The 13,139-nt window shown below is 43.6% G+C and overlaps 1 protein-coding gene across 5 annotated transcripts in view; it reads left to right on the top strand.

Annotated features, from left to right (window-relative positions):
• Positions 1-13,139, top strand: part of fbxw9 (F-box and WD repeat domain containing 9) — a 35,213-nt gene that overhangs the window by 10,085 nt on the left and 11,989 nt on the right. For all 5 annotated transcript variants that reach the window (XR_009516179.1, XM_059992242.1, XM_059992241.1 and 2 more), the window contains exon 3: positions 9,294-9,769. Coding sequence is in view for 4 of the 5 variants with exons in the window: in XM_059992242.1 (XP_059848225.1) it covers positions 9,328-9,769 (442 nt within the window). In the remaining variant the exon portion in view is untranslated. The remainder of the gene's footprint in view (positions 1-9,293; positions 9,770-13,139) is intronic.

Consider the following 13,139-nt stretch of genomic DNA (forward strand, 5'->3'; position numbering starts at 1 on the left):
TTTCCTCACAGAAATGAATACCTGTATTGTCTTTTGCAGATAACCTGAATTAATAAAAGTAGCTTTACTTTTGCACAACTTAAGTTCAAAGCTGCTATCAGGAAGGAGGTACAGGAACCTTAACTCCCACACCACCAAGTTCAGGAACAGTTATTACCCCTCAACCATCAGGCTCCTGAACCCCAGCACTAAACTGATTCCACAACCTGTAGACTCACTTTTAAGGACTCTATACCTCCTGTTCTCAAAAATATTTATTACTTGTATGTAGTTATTTTGTTTTTATTTTACTATTTGCGCAATTTTTTTTGTCTTTTGCACATTGGTTGTTTGTGTACAATTTTTCAATGATTCAAGAAAATAAATCTCAGGGTAGTATGTGGTGACATATGTAAGGCAATAAATTTACCTTGAACATTTTGAACTTTGTCTTGTTCACAATTTGGCTACAGTTTTGTTTGAAGTTCAGCTTGAGTTGTGTGCAGCCTTATTTATGTGGTTTCCATTGTAGGGTATGGAGTAGCTAATTTGCCTACAACAGGCTTCCATGGAACACCCCTGTTCATTATAGCCTACTGCCTGCCTTATACCAATGGATATTTGCACATTGTGGGCAACACAAAATCCAATAATTAGCTTATTCTGGTTATTGAAGCTTCTAGTTTATATCATGAATTGCTTGCATGATACTTTCCATTTTAGTGTTAAGCAGTTGGAGCTGAAACTAGATGAACTTTGGGTCATTCAAGAGGCTGAGGGTGTGATAGGACATATCATTAGCACCAATGACATAGGCAGAAAAGCAGAAGTCCTGTGCTTGATATTCTGGGGTTCCATTGTTTTAGATATGACAGTGTGGGAGTGGTTACAAACCACCAACTGCCCAAGGAATTCCAAGGAACAAATTTGTAGACAGATTGCAGACTGTTGCAAGAAACAAGGTTGTTATAGTAGTTGATTTTAACTTTCCACATATTGTCTGGGACTCCCATACTGTAAAAGAACTGGGTGGGATAGAGTTTGCCAATGTATTTGGGAAAGTTTCCTTCAGTACATAGAAAGGAGTGCGCAATACTGGATCTGCTGTTGGGGAATGAGACAAGGCAGGTGACAGAAGTTTGTGTAGGAAAACAATTTGCATCCAGTCACCACAATGCCATTCGTTTCAAAGTAAATGTGCAAAAAGGTAGGTCTGGTCCATGTTTTGAGTTCTAAATTTTAGAAAAGCCAGTTTTGATGGTATCAGAAGTTATCTGGCATGTGTGGATTGGGTCTGGCTGTTTTCTGGCAAAGGTGTACTTTGTAAATCAGAGGCCTTCAAAAGTAAAGTTGAGAATACAAAGCTTGTATGTGCCTGTCAGAGTAACAGATAAAGATAACAAGTGTAGGAAACCTTGGTTTTCAGGAGGTACTTTGGCTCTGGTTAAGACAAAAAAGGTGCACAGCAGGTATAGGCAAGTAGGAACAGATAAAGTGCTTATGGAGTGCAGGAATTGCAAGGGAATGTTAATATAAAGATCAGCAGGGCTAAAAGAAGGCATGAAATTGGTCTAGCAGACAAGGGGAAGGAGAATCCTAAGGAATTCTGCAGATATGTTAAGAGCAAAAGTATTACAAGGGACAAACTTGGTATTCCTGAAGATTAGACTGGTAATCCATGTGTGGACCAAAACAGATGGGGAAGATCTTGAGTAAATATTTTACATCTGTATTTATTCAGGAGATGGGCACAGTCTATAGAAGTGAAGCAAAGTGGCATCAACTTCATAGACCCTATACAGATTACAGAGGAGGAGTTGTTTGCTATCCTGAGGCAAATCAGGGTGGATAAATCCTCCAGGCCGGACAAGGTATCACGTCGGACGCTACGGTAGGCAAGTGTCGAGGCCCAAGCCGAGCAATTTGTATCATCCTTAGCAAAAGGAGGGGAACCAGAGGACTAGAGGATAACCAATGTTGTTCTGCTGTTTAAGAAAGATTCTAAAGATAAAATAGGAAATTATAGGCCAGTGAGTCTGACATCAGTTGTGGGAAGTTTATTGAAGGGTATCCTAAAGGACCAGATATGTAAGAATTTGGTAGACATGAACTGATTAAGAAAAGCCAGCATGGTTTTATGCATTGTAGGTCATGTCTAACCAATCTTAGAGATTTTTGAGCAAGTTACCAGGAAAGTGGTTGAAGGCAATCAGTGGATGTTGTCTGCATGGATTTTAGTAAGGCATTTGACAAGATCGCTCGTGGGATGCTGGTCAAGAAGGTTCAATTGCTCAGCATTCAAGCTGAGGTAGTAAATTGGATTAGACATTGGCTTTGTGAGAGAAGCCAGAGAGTGGTCATAAAGGGTTGTCTCTCTGACTGGAGGCTTGTGACTAGTGGTGTGCTACAGGCATCGGTGCTGGGCCCTTGCTTTGTCATCTGTATCGGCGATCTGGATCATAATGTGGTTAACTGTGTTACGAATGTGCCACAACTCTGAGGGGCCGAAGGGTACAAAGTAGCCCCCTCCTTTTTGAGAATCGCAAGATCACTATTAAGCCAGTTCAGGAGACCCAGGAAATGAGAGAAAGACATGCAGAATCCACAAAGAGTTTGGAATGTGTCCTGGCTTCCGAAAGGCGGAACCATTGATAATGGCTATTGTCTCTTGGAGACGGAATTGTGTATTGAATCCTGTACGATGCATCGAAGCCCCCAGGCAATGAACTGAGGAGGGGGGTTGGTGGAGGGATTGCATCATCCCAACCTGATTGACATCTGAGACCCTGTGAGTCAGGATAAAAGAGGGTCTATGGGAACAACCCCTCAGACGCACCAGAAGAAACGCTAAAACTCCTGTAACAGCGTAATAGCGAAAGCCGGTGGAAACAGCCCACGTGCGTCCTTTTCCATTTGCCTCGGAATTGGTGGGTCTTGCCACGGAAGCACGGCTTTAGCTAACCACAAAGGGGAAACCAGTCCCCCAACGACTCTCGAAGGATTGACATCATAAAAGGAATGGGCAAGTTAAACCTCTGTCTTTCTCTCCAACCAAAAAAGGCTGGAGCCTACAGCTTGAATGAACTAAAGTGACTTTTATATTTCCATCAGACAATACATGATCCCCAAGACAACGACAGAGCTATTTCTTATTATTATTATACCCGCGCTTTTTAGATTTAGTATGGACGACGTATATTATCTGTATGTTTGCATTGATATTATTTTTGTGTATTTTTATCAATAAATACTGTTAAAAATAGTACCATCAGACTTCAACGGACCTCTCTATCTTTGCTGGTAAGTGACCCAGTTACGGGGTACGTAACAACTGGATCAGTAGATTTGCAGATGACACCAAGGTTAAGGGTGTAGTGGACAGTCAGAAGTCTGTCATGGCTTGCAGAGGGATCCGCATCATCTGGGAAAATGAGCTGAAAAATGACAGATGGAATTTATTGCAGACAAGTGTGAGGTTTTGCACTTCCAGAAGGATCAACCAGGGTAGGTCTTACACAGTGAATGTTAGGGCACTGAGGAGTGTCGTAGAACAAAGTGATCTGGGAATACAGGTACATAATTCATTGAAAGTGACATCACAGGTAGATAGGGTCATAAAGAAAGCTTTTTGCATTTTGCCTTCATAAATCAAAGTACAGCAGATGGAATGCTATGTTGAAGTTTTATAAGACTGATGAGGCCCAATATGGAATATTGTGCGCAGTTTTGGTCAAAGCTGTCAATATGAACATAGGAATTTACAGTGCATTACAGGCCCTTCGGCTATGCTGAACATGTAATTGCTTTAGAAATTACCTAGAGTTACTGGTAGACCTCTATTTTTCTAAACTCCATGTACCTATCCTGGAGCCTCTTAAGAATCTGTTGTATCCACCCCTACCACAGTCACTAGCAGCCCATTCCACGCACTCACCACTCTCTGCGTAAACAACTTACCCTGACATCCCCTCTGTACCTAATTCTGTACCTTAAAACTGTGCCCCCTCGTTTCAGCCATTTCAGCCTTGGGCAAAAGCCTCTGACTACCCATATGATCAATGCCTCTTATCATCTTATACGCCTCGATCAGGTCACCTCTCATCCTCTGTTGCTCCAAGGAAAGAAAGCCAAGTACACTCAACCTATTCTCATAAGGCATGCCCTCCAATCCAGGCAACATCCTTGTAGATCTCCTCTGCATACTCTCCATAGTACCTATATCCTTCCTGTAGTGAGGTGACCAGAACTGAACACAGTACTCCAAGTGGGGTCTGACCAAGGTCTTCTGTAGCTGTAACATTACCTCATGGCTCTTTAACTCAATTCCACAATTGATGAATGCCAACACACCATACACCTTCTTAACAACACTGTCAACCTACGCAGCAGCTTTGAGTGTCCTATCAACACGGACCTCAAGATCTCTCTGATCCTCTACACTGCCAAGATTCTTACCATTAATATTATATTCTCTCTGCAATTGGACCTACCAAAATGAACCATTTCACACTTATCTGGGTTGAAGTCCAGCTACCACTTCTCAGCTCAGTTCTGCATCCTATTGATGTCCTGCTGTAACCTCTGACAACCCTCCAGACTATCCACAGCACCCCCAACCTTTGTGTCATCAGCAAGTTTACTAATTCACCCTTCTACTTCTTCATCCAGGTCATTTATAAAAATCACAGAGGGGTTCCAGACAGATCCTTGAAGAACACCACTGGTCACTGACCTCTGTGCAGAATACAAACCATCTACAACCACCCTTTGCCTTATGTGGGCAAGCCAATTCTGGATCCCCAAAAGCAAGGTCTCCTTGGATACCATGCCTCCTTACTTTCTGAAGGAACCTTGCACAGGGAACCTTATCAAATGCCTCATTGAAATCCATATACACTACCTCCACTGCTCTACGTTCATCAATGTGTTTTGTTTGATCCTCAAAGAATTAAATCAGGCTCATAAGGCATGACCTGCTCTTGACAAAGCCATGCTGACTATCCTTAATCAGATTGTGTCTCTCCAAATGCTTATAAATCCTGCCTCTCAGGATCGTCTCCATCTACTTTCCCACTATTGAAGTAAGACTCACTGGTCTATAATTTCCTGGGTTATCTCTACTCCCTTTCATGAACAAGGGAACAACATTTGCAATCCTCCAGTACTTCTCCCGTCCCTATTGATGACGCAAAGATCATCACCAGAGGCTCAGCAATCTCCTCCCTCGCTTCTCACAGTAGCCTGGGGTATATCTCATCCAGTCCCAGTGACTTTTCTAACTTCATGCTTTCCAGCATATCCTCTTTCTTAATGTCTATATGCTCAAGCACTTCATCCCCACAATTGCCAAGGTCTTTTTCCCTGGTGAATACTGAAGCAAAGTATTCATTAAGTACCTCTGCTGTCTCCTCTGACTCCATGCACACATTTCCACTATCGCACCTGATTGGTCCTATTCTTACACCACTCATCCTCTTGCTCTTCGCATACTTGTAGAATGTCTTGGGGTTTTCCTTAATCCTGCTCACCAAGGCGTTCTCATAGCCCCTTCTGGGTATCCTAATTCCATTCTTAAACTCCTTCCTAGCAATCTTGTAATTTTCTAGAGCTCTATCAGCACCTAGTTTCTTGAACCTTTCGTAAGCTTTTCTTAAGCAGATTTTCTACATATTTTGTACACCATGGTTCTTTAACTCTACCATCCTTTCCCTGCCTCAATGGAATGTACCTGTGCAGAGATCCATGCAAATGTTCCCTGAACATTTGCCACAATTCTGCTGAGCATTTTCCTGAGAACATCTGCTCCCAATTTTGACTCCCATGTTCCTGCCTAATAGCATCATATCCCACCCCCCCCCCCCCACCCCAGTTAAATGCTTTCCCAAATTGTCTGCTCCTATCCTTTCCAGCGCTATGGATTAGGATATAGAGTTGTGGTCACTACCTCCAAAATGCTCTCCCACCGAGAGATCTGACACCTGTCTAGTTTATTTCCCAATACCTGATTAAGTAGAGCCTCTCCTCTAGTTGGCTTATCTGCATATTGTGTCAGGAAACCTTCCGGAACACACTTGTCAAACTCTACCCTATCTAAACCCCTGGCGCTAGGGAGATGCCAATCAACCTTAGGGAAGTTAATATCTCCCATCACAATGACCGTACGACTATGGCACTTTTCCAGAGTGTGCCTCCCTATCCTTGTTGCTATTGGGAGGTCAACAAAAGCACCCAGTAGAGTTATTGCTCCTTTCCTGTTTCTGACTTCCACCCACACTAACTCAGTAGACCATCCCTCCATGACATCCTCCTTTTCTGCAGCTGTGACACTATCCCTAATTAGAAATGCCACACCCCCCATCTTTTTTGCCTTCCTCTCTGTTCTTTTTGAAATATCTAAAGCCTGGCACACTCAGCAGCCATTCCTTCTCCTGAGACATCTGAGTCTCTGTAATGGCCACAACGTTACAGTTCCACGTAGCATTACGTGCTCTTAAGTTCATCCACCTTATTTATGATACTCCTTGCATTAAAATAGATACATCTCAAACCATCAGGCTGAGTGCATCTTTGCTCTATCATCTGCCTATCCTTCACAGACTCCCTACAAGCTGTCTCTACTTGTGCTTCAACCTTCTTACCTCTGCCTCTTCATGTCGGTTCCCAGCCCCCTGCAAATCTAGTTTAAACCATCCCCATTAGCAAACCTCCCGCCAAATATAGTTGAAAGAGTACAGAGAAAATTTACAAGGATGTTGCTGGGTCTGGAGGACCTGAGTTATAGGGAAATATTGAATAGGTTAGGACTGTATACTTAATGTAGAAGATTGAGAGGAGATTTGCTAAAGGTGTATAAAATTGAGGGGTACAGATGCGGTAAATGCAGGCAGGCTTTTTCTATTGAGGTTGGTTGAAACTGCAACTAGAGAACATGGGTTAAGGGTGAAAGATGAAAAGTTTAAGAGGAATATGAGGGGAAACTTCTTCACTCGGAAGGCCGTGAGAATGTGGAATGCCCTGCCAGCACAAATGGTGCTCGCAAGCTCGACTTCAATGTTTAAGAGAAGTTTGGATAGGTGCATGGTCCTGGTGCATGTCGATGAGCATAGGCAATCTAAGTGGTTTTGGCATGGACTAGATGGGCCAAATGGCTGTGTACTTTTGTATGGCTCTCTGATTCTTCAAGTTTAGCTGAATGGTGATTTCATCCAGTATTCACTGCTCATGCACGTGCCCCCTGCAGAGACAGGTGATCAGCTAAGAAGCATTGACTGAACTACCCCTCTGTCTCAATAACCAGGAACAGTGACACTTTTTGTGGCTCCTAGACTCCTCACTCAAGACATCTAACTCTGTACAGACCATAATTAAAAATAAAATGTCAGAAACATTAACAGATCAGGCAGTGTGTGTGGAAGGAGAAAAAGTAATCTTTTTAGGTCTGTGCCTGTTACTTAGAAACGGGTTCTCTTTCTAGATGCTGACTGACCTGCTGAGTGTTTCCAGCATTTTGTTATTTCAGATTTAAGTGTCCGTTTCAACCATTGTGAGCATGCCATGTTGGCACCAGGTGTGTGTGACACTTAAGAGTCAAAGAGAACTACAGAATTGAAACAGGACTTTTGGCCCAGCTAGTACTTGCCTGACCTGTTTGTTTTTTTTTTGCCAAGTCCCATCAACTTGCACTTGGGACCATAACCCTCTATGTGGCGGCTTGGTAGCATCGAGGTCAGCACAATGCACTACAATACTGGTTTCGTTTCCTGCCGCTGCCAGGAAGAAGTTTGTACATTCTCCCCGTGACTGAGTTTCCTCCGGGTACTCCAGTTTCCTCCCAACAGTGCACAGACGCACCAGTTGTTGGGATAATTGGTCATTATAAATTGTCCTGGGATTAGGCTAGGGTTAAATCAGAGTGGTGCAGTTTGAAGGACCTGTTTCTTGCTGTACCCCAATAAATCAATTCCCCTTCCCATCCATGTACTTATCCAAACTTCTCTTAAATGTTTCAGTTGAACCCCCCCCCCCCCCCATCCACACTGTCCTCAAATGTTTACCTACAGCAATTATCTCTCAGATCCTTACTAAAAGTGATGGATTTAAGTAAGAATGTGTAGTGAAGGCATATGATCAGGTACTTGTCTCAAACACCTGCAACAGTATTCGTTGGAGATTACTACTTAAGGGAGGGATGGAATTGGAGATAAAAGGAGCATTTTGTTTATAATCAGACCTAAATGCCTCTTTTAACAAAGAGAATATAATGCAAAAATGAAATGCATTTAATCCCTTTGATGTCCAACTTTCATTTAGTTTTAGGCCAGGTCTTGTTGCCTGTGATTGGTTTTAGAGGCTATGCAAGCCTTGAAAATTTTTGTATTTAAATTAATTAGTAAATTTTAAAGATTGCAGGGATTCCCAATTGTTTGGGGGGGGGGGGGGAGCGGATGCCGCGTTTGGCTCTGGTACTTGCTGCTGCCGGAATGTAGGCAAAAATGCCCATCTGGGACTACATTCACCAGCTATAGGCACTGAATTGTAATCAGGAGCTGGAAACCTAACTGATTCATCCTTTTTAGAACAAAAGTTAACACAAGGCTTGTGTCCTGACCCTGTCCTTGGTGTATGGACTGATGAAGCATGTAAGGTATCCCATAACCTGTGTGATCTCTGTTGTGACTAGAGTGAGGCTTGAGGTCTTTGTTCGGAGAGGTAGGAAAACGGGGAAACGAGTTGGGAAGGGTCCGTGAGCAAAGTAAGTCCTGGCAGATCATGAGCAACCTGAGTTCTTAGAATGCAAGGCTCAGACTTGATAGAGTGAAGATGCTGGAGTCTGGAGCAGCAGGCAACACAGTGATCTTTGGGATTTGTTACCCGTCCTGAACCAGAGTGGATAATGTCACTCACGCCAACACTGAACTGATTCCTGGACTTGAGAACTCACTTTCAAGGACTCTTGCTCAAATTTTTGATATTTATTTATTATAATTTTGTTTTTCCTTTTCTGTTTGCACGATTTGTCGCCTTTTGCACATTGGTTGTTTGTATGTAGTTTTTCATTGATTCGATTCTGTTTCTTTTTATCTACTGTGAATGCCTGAAAGAAAATAAATTCCAAGGTAGTTACATGTACTTTGATAATAAATTTTCTTCAAACCTTAAAGACTTCACCTGAATTAGATGAAGCCTCTCAACCCTAAATGTAGCATCCATAGATGTTGCCTGACTTGTTGAGTTCCTCTAGGATATTCTGTGTTGCATCTTTTAATGTGGTCAGAGCATTCAGCAGGTAAACTTATACTCCCTTGTTCTTGCAGCCTGTTCTACTGACCCTGGGGCAGTGAATGCAGTATGGCAAGTGGATCGGATGAATTCTCGTGTGACCAGTTTCAGGCTGAGGGCAGGTTGGATCTGGAGACAGAAGAGGAGCTAGAGCTCCAGGCCCAGGAGTACGTGGACCGAATCTGGAACCCTGACCTATGTGGCCCCAGGCCCCCCAGCTGCCCACCGGAGCTGAGCACGGAGTGTCAGCCCCGCAGCAGCAGGTCCAGCGCTTCTGACCTGAGCGTGAAGTTGCGATCCAGTCAGGTGCTGCCGACTGACAACGTGCAGTCCAGCCTGCTCTCCCTCCCCTGGGAGATCATCCTGGAGATCTTCTCCTATCTCGATGCCAGATTTGTGCTTGGCGTCCTCCCGTTGGTGTGCCGAACATTCCAGTATATCCTGACTGATGAGGTGACCTGGAGAATCCGAGCACAGAAGATCCTTGGCTTGAGCTACCCAATATTGGAAGGTTTGTGATTTGTGCAACGTTGACATTAAGACATAAGGCACGGGGCAGAACACGCCATTTGCCCCAGGGTTAATTTGTTGATTCCTTGCAACCCCATTTTTCTGCCTTCTCCCTCTAACCACTGATACCCTTACTACTCAAGAATCTACTAACCTCTTTAAATATACCTAATGATGTTAATTACCCTGATCAAATGTGATTTTTCCAGAGATTCTATCTCTCCCACTGCAAAGGATTTTGTGGATATCAATTCTTCCACCACTCCTCTTTGGTGTGAGAATTTCAGGAATATTGAATCCCCTCCACTTCTGCTATTAGCTCCAAGGTGGAGAATGCGAGGATATGGTGGATGTCCCTCCCATTGCAGTGGTGCAAGATCCCATCCAAACCTACTTCGGTTTGGAATCTGAGTGGAATCAATTTGAACTGGCTCACTACTGAACTCACCCCCCACCCCCCCATGTCCATTTTCCACGTGGGTGAGTGCTACCTCAAGACTAACAGAGCCTAACCACACCTGGTCCTCACCAGACAGACCAGTGGGAAGTGGGGGCAATTGATCTTCCCCTGCATGAGCCAAGAGACCCTAGATCCAAACCTGGTCTAACCCTGGACAGACCTGACCCTTTATCAGACAGCTCAGCAGGAACTAGCAGCATGCTGATCTTTCCCTGGATGAGCCAAGAGTCCCTAGATCAGGGGTTCCCAACCTTTTTCATGCCATGGACCACTACCATTAAGCAAAGGGTCTGTGGACCCGAGGTGGGAACCCGTGCCCTAGATACGCTTCAAATATGTAACACCTGAAGACAGAGGGGCAGAATTGGATCATTGGGCCTATCCACTGCTCTGCTATTCCATTATTACTGATTTATTATCCCTGCCTTTTCCCATTCTCCTGCCTTCTTCCTGAAATCTTTGATGCCCTCACTAATCTAGAATCTATAAACATCTGCTTTATATATACCCAATGAGTTGGCCTCCTCAGCAGTCTGTGGTAATGAAATCACAGATTCACCCCCTCTGGCTAAAGAAATTCCTCCTCATCTCTGTTCTAAATAGACAAACGTATTCTGTGGCTGAGCCCTTTGGTTCTGGGTTCTTCCCAATTATGGAAACATCCTCTCCACATCCACCCTATCTAGACCTTTCAATATTCGGTAGGTTGCAATGAAATCCTACCTGCATTCTTTGAAACTCCAGCACAAACGGCCCAGAGCCATCAAATGGTATGCAAGACCATTGTCAGCATCTTCTCCCCAGCCACCATCCCCAGCACTGAGGCTCTAATTAGACTCAGTCAGAGTCACTGGGTGTGCCGCATCATTTCTATGCCTGACACCAGACTCCCAAAACAGTCAATCTGTTTTGGGCTCTATCATGACACACCATTGCCAGCTGGACAAGAAAAGATTTAGAATTGTACTCCGAGCCCCTTTAAACAATGTAGCATCCTTATTGCCTGGAAGTCCCTAGTCCCTGACTGCTGAAAATGGAGAAGGAACATTCAGGGTTGTCCTGAGAAGCTTGATCCATTGGTTGAGCACAGTCTGTAGCCCAGTATAAATGATAGAAAGAGTGTGCACTATCTCAAACTACCCAACCACCTGTTCCACCCATGGCAGAGTTTGCAGTTTCTACATCAGTCAGCTCAGGCTCTCAAGGTATTTTTTCCCCCAAGGGGATTGTTGTGAACTTTTTACTTGGTGGGTAGGTTGACAGAAGATCTTTACTTTATGGATGTTGAATACAGAGCCCTTCATTTAATTTACTTCAGAGAAGGAAATGACCATGACTTGGCATAGAGCTCTACATTTGTGCATATACAATCAGTATTAGATCATTTGGCCCATCGAGTCTGCTCCACTATTCGATGTCTGATATATTATTACCTTACAATCCCATTCTCCTGCTTTCTCCCTATAACCTTTGATGTCCCCCTAATTAAGAACCTATTAACCTCCTCTTTAAATATACCCAATGACTTGGCCTTCACAGCGATATGTAACAATGAATTCCGCAAATTATCACCTTCTGGCTAAAGAAATTCCTCCTCATTTCTAATCTAAAGGGACACTTCTATTTTGAAGCTATGCCCTCTGGTCCATGGAAACATCCTCTCTGTGTCCAGTCTTTCACTCTACAGGAAATTTCCATGAGATCCCACCTCATTCTTCTGAACTCCAATGAGTACAGGCCCAGAGCCATAAAATGCTCCTCATGTTAAAACTTTCAATCTTGGGATTATTCTTGTGAAGATTCTTATGAACCTTCTGCAACTCCTGCACATCCGTCTGTAGATTAGGCACCCAGAACTGCTTAGAGTACTCCAAATGTCTGACCAATGCCTTATAAAGCCATGGCATTGCATCCTAATCTTTATTGCTCTGCGTTATTTTCCTGAGATTGTTATCACTATGGTGATAAACCCAAAGAGGGGATATTTAGGAAAATGTGATGGGAGAAGTACAGACAAGGTCAGGGGTGATGAGGAGGCTGAGAGTTCAAATTGGGGCTTGATGGACTGTGCATTGGATGGGAGTGCCGAGAAGAGATGAGTCATTATGGATGAAGATATATACTTAGGCCCACAAGGAAGGAGGAGGCGGCTTGGAGTTTGAACTTGAACAAGGGGCAGGGTGCACACTTGGTGGTTGTGGTGGGGGCTACACAATTGTAGAATAGATGCCAGCTCGGAGGGAGTGACATCTAAAACTTTGACCAGCTTCTATAGACAGTGGTGGAGAGTATGTTGACTGGCTGCATCACATCCTAAAATGGAAACACTAATGCCCTTGAATGAAAAATCCTACAAAACGTAGTGAATTCGGACTAGTACATCATGGATAAAGCTCTCCCCACTACTGAGTGCATCTATATGAAAGACTGTCACAGAAAAGCAGCATCCATCAGCAGGGGACACCCCCCCCCCCCCCCAACCTCCACCACCAACACCCAGAACGTGCTCTCTTCTCACTGCAATCAGGAAGAAGGTACAGGAGCCTCAGCACTCACACCACCTTCAAGGCTATGTTTCTATCCCTCAACCATCGGACTGTGAACCAAAGGGGGATAACTTCACACAACTTCACTTGCCCCATCATTGAAATGTTCCACAACCTATGGACTTTCAAGGTCTTTTCATCTCGTGTTTTTGATATTTATTGCTTATTTTATTATTATTACTGCTTTCTTTTTGTATTGTGTGGTTTATTTTCTTTTGCACCTTGGTTGAACACTGATGCCGTCTTTCATTGATTCGATTCTGTTATGGTTATTATTCTATTGATTTATTGAGTATGCCTACAAGAAAGTGAATCTCAGAGTTGCATATGGTGACATATATGTACTTAGGTATGTGTTGGAAAGG

This window comes from Hypanus sabinus, chromosome 16 (assembly GCF_030144855.1).
Source record: "Hypanus sabinus isolate sHypSab1 chromosome 16, sHypSab1.hap1, whole genome shotgun sequence".
NCBI classification, from domain to species: domain Eukaryota; kingdom Metazoa; phylum Chordata; class Chondrichthyes; order Myliobatiformes; family Dasyatidae; genus Hypanus; species Hypanus sabinus.